At 38.2% G+C, this 14890-nt stretch overlaps 5 protein-coding genes across 6 annotated transcripts; 1 reads left to right on the top strand and 4 right to left on the bottom strand.

Annotated features, from left to right (window-relative positions):
* Positions 1-4089: 4089 nt before the first annotated feature.
* LOC115624615 (histone acetyltransferase KAT2A) lies at positions 4090-7184 on the bottom strand. The gene is made up of 3 exons (XM_030519366.1): positions 7067-7184; positions 4838-6727; positions 4090-4778 (listed from the first exon to the last, which is right to left on the bottom strand). The coding sequence occupies exons 2-3, from the start codon at positions 6696-6698 to the stop codon at positions 4249-4251; spliced, it is 2391 nt and encodes a 796-aa protein (XP_030375226.1). The 5' UTR covers positions 6699-6727; positions 7067-7184; the 3' UTR covers positions 4090-4248.
* Positions 6935-7658, top strand: LOC115624618. Its single transcript, XM_030519368.1, has one exon. It carries the CDS (start codon positions 6997-6999, stop codon positions 7651-7653), a length of 657 nt encoding a protein of 218 aa, XP_030375228.1. The 5' UTR covers positions 6935-6996; the 3' UTR covers positions 7654-7658.
* Positions 7653-9074, bottom strand: LOC115624616 (eukaryotic translation initiation factor 2 subunit 2). The gene is made up of 3 exons (XM_030519367.1): positions 8920-9074; positions 8352-8754; positions 7653-8294 (listed from the first exon to the last, which is right to left on the bottom strand). Exons 1-3 carry the CDS (start codon positions 8932-8934, stop codon positions 7771-7773), a joined length of 942 nt encoding a protein of 313 aa, XP_030375227.1. The 5' UTR covers positions 8935-9074; the 3' UTR covers positions 7653-7770.
* A 437-nt stretch (positions 9075-9511) lies between these two features.
* On the bottom strand, positions 9512-10679 carry LOC115624739 (ATP-dependent (S)-NAD(P)H-hydrate dehydratase). The gene is made up of 2 exons (XM_030519566.1): positions 10215-10679; positions 9512-10117 (listed from the first exon to the last, which is right to left on the bottom strand). The coding sequence occupies exons 1-2, from the start codon at positions 10539-10541 to the stop codon at positions 9536-9538; spliced, it is 909 nt and encodes a 302-aa protein (XP_030375426.1). The 5' UTR covers positions 10542-10679; the 3' UTR covers positions 9512-9535.
* On the bottom strand, positions 10646-14328 carry LOC115624738 (phosphoacetylglucosamine mutase). 2 transcript variants are annotated; one of them, XM_030519565.1, is made up of 4 exons: positions 14013-14328; positions 11996-13439; positions 11836-11936; positions 10646-10771 (listed from the first exon to the last, which is right to left on the bottom strand). In XM_030519565.1, the coding sequence occupies exons 1-3, from the start codon at positions 14111-14113 to the stop codon at positions 11838-11840; spliced, it is 1644 nt and encodes a 547-aa protein (XP_030375425.1). In that variant the 5' UTR covers positions 14114-14328; the 3' UTR covers positions 10646-10771; positions 11836-11837. The 2 variants fall into 2 exon arrangements, with proteins under 2 accessions (XP_030375425.1, XP_030375424.1); XM_030519564.1 differs by lacking the exon at positions 10646-10771 and having other exon boundaries at positions 11444-11936; positions 14013-14327.
* Positions 14329-14890: the final 562 nt, after the last annotated feature.

Raw genomic sequence — 14890 nt, 5'->3', positions numbered from 1 at the left:
CCACTTTAGCATGGCTATCATCTTTCCGAAACAGCCTTTTTATCAGGCATACATTGTCTCTATAATTGTTTTTTCGAGCAAAATTTATTTTCAAAAATATACATATATATGTATGGATACATTGCATGTAGATCTGTTCACGTATCTTTGATTCTAAATATTAATTATATACTAAACGTAATTTTAAGCAGTTTCAAGTTTTGTTAATATAACCATTCTTATTTATTTCTTTGCCAATAAAACTATAATATATATAACAAATCAATGTTTTAGATTTGTATTCTTAATTTGAAAATTTATTTGACTATTGTTTAAAACTAGTTTTGGTTTGTATTTGCACCTGGTACCATGATTTCCTTATATATGTATATTACAACAACTAGTGGCATACATATCAACATACTTAAACACAGATATGGAGCGGATTTTTGAAGCAGTTATATAGAATATTAGTGAGTTGAATGTTATGGTTTACCACTATTATAAATAAAGTATTGATAAGTAACTAGATATGGACAATCTATGTAATGTCCTTAATAGGCATGGAAAACCAATACACCGAAAATCTATATGATAAGAGCTTCTGTTCCTAATTTAGACTATATAATGTGTACTAGTTCAAATGCAGCTAACAGCGTATTTAGCCAAAACGCACTCTTTACCTTTTACGAAGGTGGTTCTATAAAAATATGAAATAAAAACCCCACAAGTTTGTTAATACTAAGTTAAACATATAATGAAATCAAGTTTATCGGTAAATTTTCAGTACACCCAATTATGAACATTTGAGAAATCGAGTGCGTTTTTTGCTGAATCGTGCACAAAAAACTTGCTAAAAATAAGAAAACGAGTAACCAACATAATACTTGTAGCCCTTTCTATAAAGGTCTTCGTTTTCGATGGCCAAAAATTGCTTATATTTGCGACTCTACACCTGCTGCATAATTTCTAAATGCACGCAGTGTCTTACAACGGTACCTATTTATGGTGCACATAATTCTTATACCAATCTCTTCCAAGTTAACGCATAAAAATGTTTAATGGCGAAGACAATACGGACAAAAAATACTACATAAAATATTTACATTATCAGGCAAGCTCCTATTTCAAACAGAAATAGTATTAATAATTAAAAAGATTGATCAGATTTACAAGTGAAGCAGAGTTTATTTAATCAGTGTGTTGAAAATTAAATCAGGAGAATGCCTGAACATACACAGATTCCATTAATAGTAGTGTGTAATTCAAAAACGGCCGAAAGAAAAATATAGTATACTCTATACCGTACATGTTCCGAAAGTAGTTTTCGATCACGAATATTGTTATATTGTAACTACATATGTAGCACTGTTTAATTTGTATTTTTTAAAACACTACTAATTTCAAAATCGAAACGAATATATATATCTTTGGAGGATCCAAACAGCCGGTTAAAAACTGATAAAGGATATTTTGAAATGAAATGAATGATAATTAGAGCCTACGTTAACATTACTATCTGCGTCAGCTGAAGATAGAAGAATGAACTCATTGACTAGAACCTGCCGAGATGCTTGCGCTGCAATACACGAGATGTAAATAGATTGCTTGTACTCTATGAAAAAAAGAGTGTGCAGGAAGTTTGTATTATAAGTTGAAGATCCTTAAATTGTGATGATGTGAAATTTACAGTTAACATAAACTATTCCCAGTTTAATGGGGACAAACAAATATCTTTATATTTCCATAGATATTATTACTTCTAAACCAACTATATACATACATAGCATTGGATTTAAATTAATACAAAAATTTAAAAAAAATAAAAAACGTCAGAAAAAATTGTATCAGTATAAAATACCAACCGGTAATTATGTACGTAATGTACATATTTGCCTAAAAACATGCACAGGAATACATGCAATCATAAACAAAAAATGTAACAAATAAGTTGCATAGCCAGTAATAAAGCAGTGAGGTGTTTAAACTAAAACTATACCCATGTTAAAATGTGTCTGATCGCATCTTGTTCTCAACTGTTGCTATCAGTTAATAAAATGTTGTTAACAAGTAGATGACGCTGATCTTCTTAAGTGTATTAGAAATTATTGAATGAAGTGTATTTTATATGTGTCTGAATTCGAAATAAAAAACTTCTGCTTCAAAAATCGATGGTTGTTTGAATACATTTGATAATTTAATCCTTCATTGATATACATAGACTCACTAGGTCGACTAGCTTCTCACTCGAAATGGTGAGGTGGTTGCAGAAGGTATACCATGTTTATTCCTACTATATATATTAGTATTAGCAGGTCTGTTATTTTATCATAGGGGGTATATTTATTATTTAATATATAATATTTCTCTTTTCACATCGTGCTCATTTCCAGAAAAGTCTCTATAGGATCTAATCAGTAGCACATTACCTTGTTAGCTACGGAAAGCTAGAGCATATACAAGTGCAATTAATATGTATGTAATTTCTAACAGCTTGTAGCTGTATAAATTGTGCAGCTGGACAACACATACTTACTGTATGTATATATACTTATGTATGTAGGTACATTTTCAAATTCAGTGAACATTTTAGAAAACTTTTGAATTTTCAGAAATTGTATTTTAGTTCTCACCTACCAGGAAATAAAACTGAGTCTTAATTTCAGCTTTCTAGCTCTTACCATTTCTGTCTGTGCATTGTTTACATATAACATATTTGTGGCTTTCCTTTCCATGGAAAACCTCCAATAATTCACGCCCCTGTGAAATCTATTGTGCAGTTTATTTTGTATTCTTTGTTATACTCTAACAAATCGAGTCTGAAGATAATCGGTTTAAGAATTCACATTTTTCGTACAAACTTTGTAGTGTTTTATTAATCTAAGAAATGTTTTTTTATTTGTGGGAGGTATTTTGGATCTGGGTCCGCTCCATTCTACCATTTCTTCCATGTTTTTAGTTACAATTTCGTTTATTGTTTTTTTAATTTTTTAAATTTATATAATTATTCTACACATATGTAGGTACAGAGCACAGAATCGGTGTACCTGACTTTAGCTTTTCCATTTGTTATACTTTGCACATAAAAGGTACAAGAGTATATTAGGATTCAGGGAAGTGAAATATGTAACAGCCAGAAGGAGGCGTGGCAGACCCCACAATATATATTCTTGGTCAGCATGACAAGACGAAATGATCTAGATCTGTCTGTCTGTCAGTGCGTCCATATGAACACCTGATCGAGACTATAGGAGATAGAGACACACAAAATTAGTACACAGCTACGTCATGTGTGTTTGCAGTACGAGTTTGCTTTATTTGTTTAATACACTCCTCACTCCCCTATAGGAGATTTTCCGTAACACCGTTCGTATAATCACATATTTTTCGAAGACTTTAAGAGCTAGAGATCCCAAATTTTAGTCCAAGATGCCTTATATGAATACGAAGAATATGTGTATTTTAGACCTTTTTCTCCTTCCCCCTACTCGCCCGCTATTAGTGATTTCCCATAACTCTGGTAATTCTTGGAATTTTCAATCAAATTTGGAAGTTATTGCCATAAATGTAATCTCTGCCCAAGATCTGCTCGCAGCTGTTCTTCCCACTTTGGCTCAATTCTATACCGCGCACATGCGTACACAAAGAGTTTTTCAAATTCAGGGCACCCGACTTTTTTTCAACTCGTTTATACATATAGATTATTGTATTGAAGATATGAACATATTAGCAGGCCTGCGTCTAATCATGTTTAGGTCCATGATTTCACTCTACAAGTTATGTATATACTCGTAGTATACATATACACAATAATTAATGCTCTATCGCAATTTGAAATTGTATCAAAATCGATCAATTCTAAGAAAATTTATTAGCGGAACAACGTTACTCCAGTACTACGCCCTCAAACTTCAGCATCGAGATCGCACTTCGTCTTTTTCCTTCCATATGCACGCTGATAACACAGCGGCGAAAAATTGTTTATGTTCAGTGTGCTGGGCTCGCTCCACTGCACCAATAAAAGTTGGGGCGTCCATAATTATTCTATTATGTGTTCGGCAATACCTTCCTATTCTACCCATCATAGTTTAAAGGTTAAAAAGACTGATATGTAATACTTACATGAGTTTATTTTTAAATAATTTTTTATGATTTCGGTATCCTAAAATAAATAATGAAAACTGTGAGACTCAATTAGTGATAGAAACGAATTTTAACTAAGGTCTTTTATGCTTTTTCAGTACTTTGAAGATCAATGAGTTCGGGAGATCATTTGTCCCACAATCCCAGCTCTCGCATTTTGGTTTGGAAGTAGCGCTCAAGGGAATTTGCACAGCGAAAATACTCAGTGTCAGGTGAATTATAAAAACGGCAATTCGTAAATATGCGAGCCATATCTGCCATAAACAAACGTCGTGTTTGATAATAGCCTTTTTTCAAACGCTCGCCCATTGTTTTTAGGTCCATTGGGTACTTAATGTGGTCGTAGTAGTCGGGCACCTCAGCAGCAGTAACGGGGCGCAGAAAGGGCCAGGCTGTGTTATGTTGGCGCACCGACTGCAAAACAGATGCAAATGCAGACGCCAGTTTTTCTGGATCAGATGGTTCCTCTAGGGGACGTGAAGCCCGGGCTGGGCGCATTTGAGGCTTCCAACCAATTTCCCTAAGACCAGGAATAGACTCCACAGGGATAGACGGCAGACCTTCTTTGAAACAGGTTAGACCTGGTCTAACTTTTTGAACTTCATTGTGACGTTGAGCAATTAGTTCCTTAAGAATTTCACTTTGATTGCGGATCACTGAAATTGGAAAAAGATGAGTACAGCTATTACAACTCTGACATTTAAAATGAACTGACCTGCAATAAATTGTGTATTCACAATGCTTGGATGCAACTCGCAGTGCATAAGCGTTGCACTATCATATTCCTTAATGTACCCAGCATACACAGGTCGAGCCAACTTGATATCCTTAGAGAAGCCTTGCTTTTTAAAATAGCCAATGGCATCACAATCGGCAAATGTAAGCAAATGCTTAATGCCACGTTGAATGCTGTAATCTTTCAAGTGGTTCATCAAATGGGTGCCGTAGCCCTTAACTTGCTCTGACATGGTAACTGCGCAGAAGACAATTTCGGTGAAGCCCTGGGTAGGAAACGGACGGAAACATATGCCTCCAATGGGCTGGTTCTCTTTAATGAGCGCTAAGGTTTTATGTTTTGTATCGAAAACCAGTTGACTTATGTACTCGCGAGGCATCTCGGGAAGTTGATAAGCAAACACAAGCTGGAGACCCAACAGCCACAACATAGTTTGCTTATCAACTGGTTTTGTGAGTGAATTACCCACAACGTGAAATTCGATGGCACGCTTTTGCTCCTCGGCCTTGACATTTTCATCACGAGACACATTTACAGGAAACAAAATTTCAGCTTTGTTCGTTGTTTTTGACTCTGATACTGCTTTCATGGCACGCATTACCACTTCTGTGGGAAGGTCATCTTGATTTTCGGTAATACGCTCCAGCACATCCTTTTTGGCCCTCTTGTTGACCGGCTCTCCAGCGCTTGAGCGTTTGCCATTTGCAGCTACTACGGAACTACCACTGTTAGTCGCAGGTATAGCTTCCTGGTGGCGCTTACGTTGCTGTATGACAAATGCATTTGGTGGCCTGTAATTGGGGTCCCATATAGGAGAATTGTCTTTTAGGAGCTCAGCTTTGAGTCCTTCTAGAAACTTCGGCATCAATGTTATTATTGAACGCTTATCCTCCGGAAAGCGATCGCGCTCAGATATGCATTTCTTTTTCAGTTGCTGAGACATGTATTGGAATACGGTGCGAAGTAGCGTTTTTCCAAACACGAGTGACGTTTCGAATTGGCGCAAGGAGTTACAGAAGGCAGGAACGTGGCAAAACACCAACCATCGCGTGTAGTTTATCTTATAATTGGAGGCATCCTCGTGGTTTAAGTCTCCACGACGTGCAGATGGCGACTCAAAGTTGTAGTGGTTTAAAAAATTCAAGAATGTTTTTGCCACTTCAGTCATTGTTTGAAGTTCCGTTGGATTTAAATGGTTGAACTTATAAAACACAAGGGATAAGACTGCCTTGGTGATGCAGGGGGATTCGAATGGTGGATCGCCCAAAGGTCCACGGATGGTGGGATGCTGACGTGTTAGCACGCATTGACGCAACAGCCGAAACAAATATAAATATACCTTTTTCGTGTCCTCATCTTCCACCCTCTGCATTGACATAAACAAGTTCTCCATGTCAATAATGGCACCCAGTAACTCATCCATGCTAGAGTTCGAGATGCCATCAAGATGAGCGATGTGGGCACTCAGCGGATGGCGGCAGCTAACGTTACGACACTCCTCACTAAACTCCGGGCAATACGAAGACTCTACATCACGGTGTCTGTTCTCCTGGGGAGTTTTCCATCCGGTGCAACGGCAGCCCTCCGTCTGGCAAGCGGAGTACATCGACAATTTCGCCAGTTTCTGTGATACTGGCAAGCTGAACACTTTCTGCTTACGCTGTTGAATCCGCTGTAAGCTGTTTTGCCGAGTTCCTTCCTGTGCGTTCCCTCCACCTACATTTTGGGCAGACGAAGCTGCTGCGCCATTTGCTGTTTGCTGCTGCTGGGCAGCAGCATTCGCACTATTGGCTGCATCGCTGGGTTGGGTTTTTAACGTTATGAGCGATCCGCCGGACATTCCTCTTTACGATTTTCCCTGTTTGTGGGCTGGGAATAAAAGTAATTCAGTTGTAGTATTTCACAAATTCCTATTTCACAATTTAAGAAAATGCTGGCAATGGGTTGCAAAGTATCGATATAATTTTCAAGATGACCATGCATCGGTGAACTGAACTAGTATAGCGCGCAAAAGAAATGAAAAGGAACTGGTATAATGTACAAACGCTGAGACTGATCTATCATCGCTTTTTGAATTTGAAAACTGAATACGTATTTATGTATCCGGGTAATAATTATCAATGTAACACTAGTGAAAAATGAATTTGGATCCTTTCGATGTAGAGGATCATATCGAAAATTTCACTATTCGGAAGCCAAGAAACACACCTTTAAATTATGCGCCTAAGGAAAAGTCAACTAGGCAAGGAAAAAGGATTCACGAATGCATTCCCTTGCTCCTTGCTGATTTATCGCGATCATCCGCAGTTCCCGACCATGAAGGAGTGTTTTCCGTTTTTAATTCCCCGTATTCGGCCCTGCACTTTCGCACTTGCATTGTACACGTCTTCGTGGCGGGTAGAGGAGTTTTTAACAAATCGTTTTTTAGATACTTTGTTGATGACGGCACCGCCAGCATGGAAATCAGCATTTTTAAAAAAACACAAGAACAGAATACCATAACATCGCTATATAATGAAGCTTCAGCGTTATCTAGAAGCCAAATCTCTGAAAATGACCGTAAGGTTTCATATAGCATGATGCGCTTACTGAGCAAAGCCATGGAATACGTGGACGGGTCTAAAATTACGCCGGGCAGTAACGTTTGCCTATATGGGCGGCCTAAAATCTTCAGGGAAAAAGTGGGACTTGACGCGTTTTCCTTTTGCTTAGACAATGCTCAGTCACGCCATATGGAGATTGCATTCAATGATAATTTGATAGATTGGTATAATCTTCATAAAATTAAAGAGTAGTTTAAGTTTTGTGTATTTTTACTGATAAAAAATCAAATTTAGTTTGAACAGATTCGCCTGCCTTCTGTTTACAAATATTGTTGCAACCAGTTCAACTTAAGAACGATGACTGTGGGTTTATGTTGTTTTTGCTCGAATCGCAGCACGCTTGCCAGTGACAGCTTGGAAGCCAGACTTGATGCTTGCCACAGAACATCTGGAGCCGCAAGACTCGCATTGCAGGAAAAATAGTCGTGTGTCCTTCTGCAATATGGTTTCCGGTGAACGGCAGGTGTGACAGGTTACATATTCTTTAATATAGCGACGTAAAACATTTTCAATCTGTTTGGGCTGGAAGCGGCCCTTTATAATAAGCTGTTGGTTGCCATCCATGGAGCCGCTTGTGCCCAGCTCAGCCAGCAAAAAGTCCAGCAGATGTTTTGGCAGGCGATGCAATGTTTTGGCTATATCCATGAAGTTAGCAAAAGAAGTTTTCTTTGTGCCAACCCGCAGTACTTGCGGCGGTCGCATCACGAACTTCGGCTTGCGTCCCGCAGCCATGTCGGGATTTTTGTCCAGAATGATCTCGAAAACACGCTTTAGCAATTCGTCATATGTATAGTCGCGGTCGGATCCAGCCCAGGTAGTAGTGTTGCCTTCAACTGTAACCAGATGATATATGTAAGTAGGTGTCTTAATGGGTACTAGTGTTAGCTTACAATTTTCTTTGTCTTCGTTTCTTTCATCCTCAAGTTTATCGGCGAATAATTCATCCAAGTCCTTCTTTTTGCTCTTTTTCTTCTTTTTCGCCATCGAAAAGTCCATGTCTAGGTTAATCTCTTCTTCTTCGGGCTCCTCGGTTGCCACTATATTGGCGATGTCATCGCCTTCGCCAGGTAAAGCATTCTCCAACTCATCCAAGTTAAATGGTTTCTTCTTTTTCTTCTTCTTTTTGCCAAAACTTTCTAGATCTAGATTATCTTCTACTTCGGCAGTTGCCGTATCGTCGGCTTCGTCATCCTTGGGCTCCTCCTTCTTGCCATCGTCAAGACCCAACGCTGCATCTAGATCGAAGGTAGTCTTCTTCTTCTTCTTCTTTTTCAATAAAGTAGGATCAAACCCCTGAAACATATAAAAGTTCATTCATTAAATTTATTCCGATTCCACTAACATAACCTCAATTAAGGTGCACAAGGCTTCCCAAGCACACATCCACACAGACATATGCATATCGGCTACTCCCACCCAGGTCATTTACTTTTGCCGACACCTGCCAACAATACTTACGTCTTCCGCATCCATTATATGTTGATTATTTAAGGGTCTATGCACCGTAAACAATTTATATCCGCGTAAATACACAATTTATTGCAAATTGCATCAGAAAAAGAAAACGCTGGTGACAGGGCAGCTAAGTGTTCGAAAAAAATCGTTATAAAAATCTACTAAAAAATACAGTATAAGTGTTGGTAAACGTCGAGAGCGCGGCCTGCTCTGCGTTTTAAAATTTTTATTTAGTTTAGGCACTTAACTCAGAGCCCCTCCATGGGCGATAACTGCTGTACTTGCTCCGGCGCGAAATAATCCAGCATTTAATTGTGTAGCTTCTTTTTATAATTTAAAATAATTTCCCAAAATATCGTAGTTTTTAACTATTTTATTATTATTAGTCAAAATTTTACTTCTTAAGTCATTAGGAAACATGCCGTCTAACAAATTGTATGGTATTGCTTAATTTTGGCACTTTTTGGTTTTTTACCCTAATTCATAATTAAAGATTACCGTTGAGATTAAGATATAACCCGTTGGAATCAAAATAACGAGTCAAAAAACGATATACATAGGTATTGCTAAATACATTATTAAAAACTTTGTAATATTTGTATGGCGACAAATTTATGAATCATATTGACTCAGACTCTGTATTCTCAAATGCAGTCTTAAAAACTGATGATATTTCATTTATCATATCACTAGCGACCATGCTGCGGCCAAACTTTTGAAATGCTGCAGCATTGCATAACTTTACCAAGTGACTGGCTGCACACGCGGCTAAATACGCTGGATTGGATTGGTTCGATTGTAACGCCCAATAAAAGAAGGTGGCTAGTGAGCCGCTAAGTAAATCCCCCTGACCACCACAACGTCGCCCAGACCCACCAATTGGCATCGCATACACCTCGTTTGTGTGTGGGATATGGATCTTATCGTTGGCGCCTTTTTCCAATACGACAACCCCATCCCCCAAAAGGCACATCTTCTTACGTATAACTGCAGCATCATCGCTGAATAATCTACTAAACTCCATCGCGTTTGGAGTCAATATAACGTTGCGTTTTCCACAAACCAAATCTAAATTATTGTTTAATATGAATAGGCCATCGGCATCAATTACAAGGGGCTTTCCGACTTCCAGGCACAAGTTTATAAGAGCCGTGGCAGTCTTCAGCATAAGCGGTGCTCGTCCCAATCCTGGGCCAATTACCTAAACAGAAATAATATATAGTATACATATATAAAAGTAGAATGGTATACTCGTATATACATATGTACATATATGCGAACATATTTAATATACGCACAACAACATGTAAGCGCTCTAGCCATGGCCTTATTTCTTCCACAGCATCGTCTCGGTCCAGCACTGGATGAACTATCAGTTCGGGGCTGTATGACTTGATAACAGGCGCTGCATCGCGGTGACAAAATACATGTGACAAGTCTGCTCCCACTTTCATGGCACTCAACGCAGCAAAGTACGGAGCTCCAGTGTACTCAAGGCAACCTCCGACAACACCGATTCGTCCATATTGGCCTTTGTGCTTTCCATTGCTGAGCTTTGGAATTACTGTCCGAAACAATGTCAGCAGTTTTTGCGTGTGTACAGGTATTTCTATAATCTTGGACATTGTTTGCTAATATCTCTTGGAATAGTAGTGTTTCGATAAATTTAATAATCGATAGATCTTGAGCTTCCGAAGCTTAAAACCGTCAAGGCATTTATTTGAGTTTCATGCCACCAATAAGAATTGAACAGGAATATGTTCAAAAACGTCTAAGCTGCTTAACCGAATGCAAGAAAATGCACTTAATTTTTTTAAATTTCCCCATTTGCCTTGTTGTTAAGCAATTCGTACACCTGTGGGTAATTTAATTAGTTTACGCAAAACAGGTGTTATTGGCTATTATTGAGCTTGTTTTGTGTATATAACAGAAGTAATTTCGTTCAAATTGAATTCAACACTTATAGTGGTATTTTCTTTAAGGAGGTTCACACAAAATCTCTCACTCAAAAAACATGAGAATACATCTACAAGTTCTGTGGAAAAGACACGAAAAGAGTGTGATAGGTATTGTAATACTTTTTACAAGAAGGAAAGTGACATTCACAAACCAATAGATTAGCACTAGAAATAATATGCGGCCGTTACTATATATATGTATGTATGTATATGTAAGTGCAGTTATTACCGAAATAAGTTTAGTTCAGAATTTAAATTCAACAAATGTAGTTGTCTTTTCTATAACGAAGTTCACTTAACATTGCTTTCCAAATATGTATATTAGAATAGAGTAGTTAGCGAGGTATTGTATTGACGGACAGACAGGGATAGATCGACTCGTCTTGTCATGCTTATCAATAATAATAATAATAATGATATGTATGTATATACATACTTTGTAGGGCCTGCCACGTCTGTTACATTTTTCACTTTCGCCAAAGCTAATATACTCTTGCACGTTTTTGGTACAGAGTAGAAAAACCAAGCAATTTATTTTATATTCTTTGTGAGAGTTAAAAACAGTTTTATAAATATAGATAAGAAATTTATTAGGAATTTATTCAAAACAATATTCTTAGATATACGTCGATGAATACGGCAAGATATGAACTAGATGATAAACAAAATTGAAAACAATAAACGAAAAGGCATGTTAAAAAATAAAAAAACACGAAAGAATCAGATACACTATATCATCATTTGCAATAAACAAATGCAAACAGCATTTTGATAAATAGACAAAGCTAAAGTAATAACGAGGTTGGCATTACAGTCCTACGTAAGGCAGTTAAATTATTGTGTAAATGCACTTTTAAGTGAATGACCAAAACTTGTCGCTGAACCTATAAAGCTTAGTGTTGACTGGAGTGAATATAAATTCGACTTGACATAGTATTGTCTGGTGTGCTGTAAAGCTCACATTTACAGATGAGCATTGTTCGGTTTTGTTAGCTCCGGTCCAACTCCGCCCGCTAGCCTCTGCACTAACAGCCCCACTTCATAAGACAGATTCTCCGTGTCCTTAAATAATATAAAAGGGTAAATTAATATGGATTCAGTTTTATGATTTCTGTAGTTACTTCTTTCGTTGCAGCCTCCGCATACACTCGCACCACATCTTCTGTTCCTGATGGTCGCACAAAGGCGCGCCCCCGTTTGTAATTCGACACAGCCATATTTATTTCATCTTGTAGCCCGACGGGTTTCACACAAATGCGCTCCGCGTCAGTTGTCGTGATGACATTCCGATCTTTAACCTTAATTTTCAACTGCCTGTTTGGTAGGTCATTATAGGTAGAGATCCAATCCTTTACGTCCCATCCTTTGTGATTGAGAATTGTCTCAACGAGTAACATATCCGAGATGGCATCACCAACGGTTTCATTTATGAGATCTATCAGAAGCAGAAGTGTCTTCGCCTTGGGATTAGTAGTAACAGCCTGAGCTATTACACTTTTTGCATAATCGCTAAAGACGATGGTACCGTGTCCATTAGCCTCAAAATATATACCCACATCATACTCCAGAGCTTTGTGGTGCAGATGCTTAACGCCTGTCGGTACACACGATACTGGAACCTTCAGCTCGTTCTCAATATAATCGGTCGATGCCCCATTTGCATAAGCAGTCTGCACCAAACCCAAGCGCAAGTTGATTTCACAGCTCTTGATCAAATCCATGAGGTATCCCGCAACCAGTGTGGCAATTCGATCACCGTCCAGGAGATGGAACTGTCCACTATCGTCAGTAAAAAAATACACGACTCGGTCGGCATCTCCATCGACGCTAACACAGCGTGTGAAAGGTTCAACTGAAGGCATGCTTTTAGGTGGGCGCTGCTGAACTTTTACATAATCCGCTCCACAATCTTCATTGATTTTCCCGCTACCAATGCCCTGATTTATAACCGTTATGTCGAGAGACTTGTTCATACGTTTTATGAACTGCAACATCTTCCGAGCACCTACTCCATTAGCACCATCAAAAACAAGGTAATTACGATAGTTCCCTTTCTCCAAGCACCCATCACGCAGTTCTTCAAAAGCTGAGATTAGTTTTTTATAATATCCCTCTTCAGTGGGCTTTCCATAGGCCTCCTTTGTATTTGCAGAAACGACAAAGTAATGCATCATGGGCGTAGTAACGATTCCGAATTCTCTCACGTTTCCTTTCAAGGCTATGACACCATCTGAGACTGCCTTTAGCAGACGTGGACTGTGATATCGATTATCCATGCCGACATATACATGCGAACTGGATGCAACATCTATTTGATTGTCCTTAATAATTTTTGCCACCTGTTGCTCCAAGTCTTGGTCGCTTACGTTAACTAGATCTGTAGCTATAGTTTCCCAGCTTGGCTCCAGCATTTCACCTTTGGGATCAATTAACTTAACTCCATTGTCAGGCTCTGGATTGTGCGATGCTGTTATCATCACTCCTATAACAGAGCCACCGCGAAACCTGGAGCGTAGAGTTGCAAGCACGCCCATCCTGAACATAACACTGTCCAGGAATTCGGCTCTGTTAAAAAAAAGAGTTTTCGATCATTGCAATATAAACAGTTATGATTATTCAAAAAGCAACTTGACAAAATATTCTGCAATATCATAATTATATTATACCAACTGTTTGTCACATTGAAAAAATTTTGGGTACTAATAAATACATACATATTTACATATATGTATGTATGCTCCTGTGTTAAAACTACAATTTACAGTTTGAATTCCTTTGAAAGACAAGAAACAATAAAGGAAATTAAACGATACATTTATATTTTCACTTCCTACTAAATGACTAAATATAACAGAAACTTATATAAAAAACTAGGGCCATCGTAAGGTGCATGTTCATTGATAAAAATTGTAAATAACATTTAAAAATAGATAGGAATGTCGCAAGACAGTGCAACAAGCTCCATTACTCATCTCCTATCTCTACCCGAGTACAAAGCACACCCACAAGCAAAATACACAGTTTATAAATACATATGTATGTACATACATATGTATATACACATGTACATACTTTAACATGCGGGTGGGTGGGTCACCTATGTAAGTATATAAATGAGAGTTGTGTGAGCTGACTTACTTGCCGCGAAAACCCGCCGTTCCATACTGGATGGGTTCCGTTGTTATCTTAGGATACATTTCCCTGGCGAATGCGTAAACAGTTCGCAAATTAATAGACATAACTAGGCAGAGTTTTAAATACAGGGATATATGACAAACTATGGTGAGAAAACTAGTGCCAGGTGGCACTTACAAGAGCTGCGGTAGCGTTACTGTTAAACCGGTCGCGGAGCACAAATCGCAGCTTTCACTTTTAGGTGGGAAAACCTGCTAAGATCGTGATTTGAGCAAATAAATTAAAAATGAGGGTGCAACGCCAACGAAATTGGCTAAACGTAGGCTGCAGCTGTAAGGCTATCGCAATCTATCGCAGTTCACAAAACCGATTCTTATCGCTATCGGAAATATGACGGTTTCTCGTAATCGAATATAAAATTGGGCTAGCATAGATTAAATATTTTTCTTGGTAGAATTTGGTTTTATTATTCAATACAGTTGCCCCCGGGGGCTATACAACGATTATAGCGGTCATACAATTTTAGGATACAATTTTTATAGTTGGATTGGTCTTTAGCCTCAAAATGGCTTCAGTTTCGGCGATTACCGTTCAGCAGCCCAAAATATAAATCTTGAAAAAATTACAAAATGCGGAATAAAGCTAGAGGTATTTTTAAAAAGCTCGCAATATGATTTCAAAAACAACCAGTTTTGACGGGAAAAAAGCCACAGCAACATTGCTGTCGGCAAAATCCGAGTCGTGCGAGCCGGCCGACAGAAGCCGAGTGTTCGTACGCGCCAGGCAGGCATATGTGTGAAATTTGTATGATGGTATGCGTGTGCATATATATTTCATTTCATTCTGTATCTACTCCCTACTCAGTTTTAGCTTGACCCAGC

Source organism: Scaptodrosophila lebanonensis, unplaced genomic scaffold (assembly GCF_003285725.1).
Source record: "Scaptodrosophila lebanonensis strain 11010-0011.00,11010-0021.00 unplaced genomic scaffold, SlebRS2 tig00000061-arrow-pilon, whole genome shotgun sequence".
Taxonomy (NCBI): domain Eukaryota; kingdom Metazoa; phylum Arthropoda; class Insecta; order Diptera; family Drosophilidae; genus Scaptodrosophila; species Scaptodrosophila lebanonensis.
The sequence above is the reverse complement of the archived record's forward strand: the minus strand, read 5'-3'. Positions and strand labels throughout refer to the sequence as shown.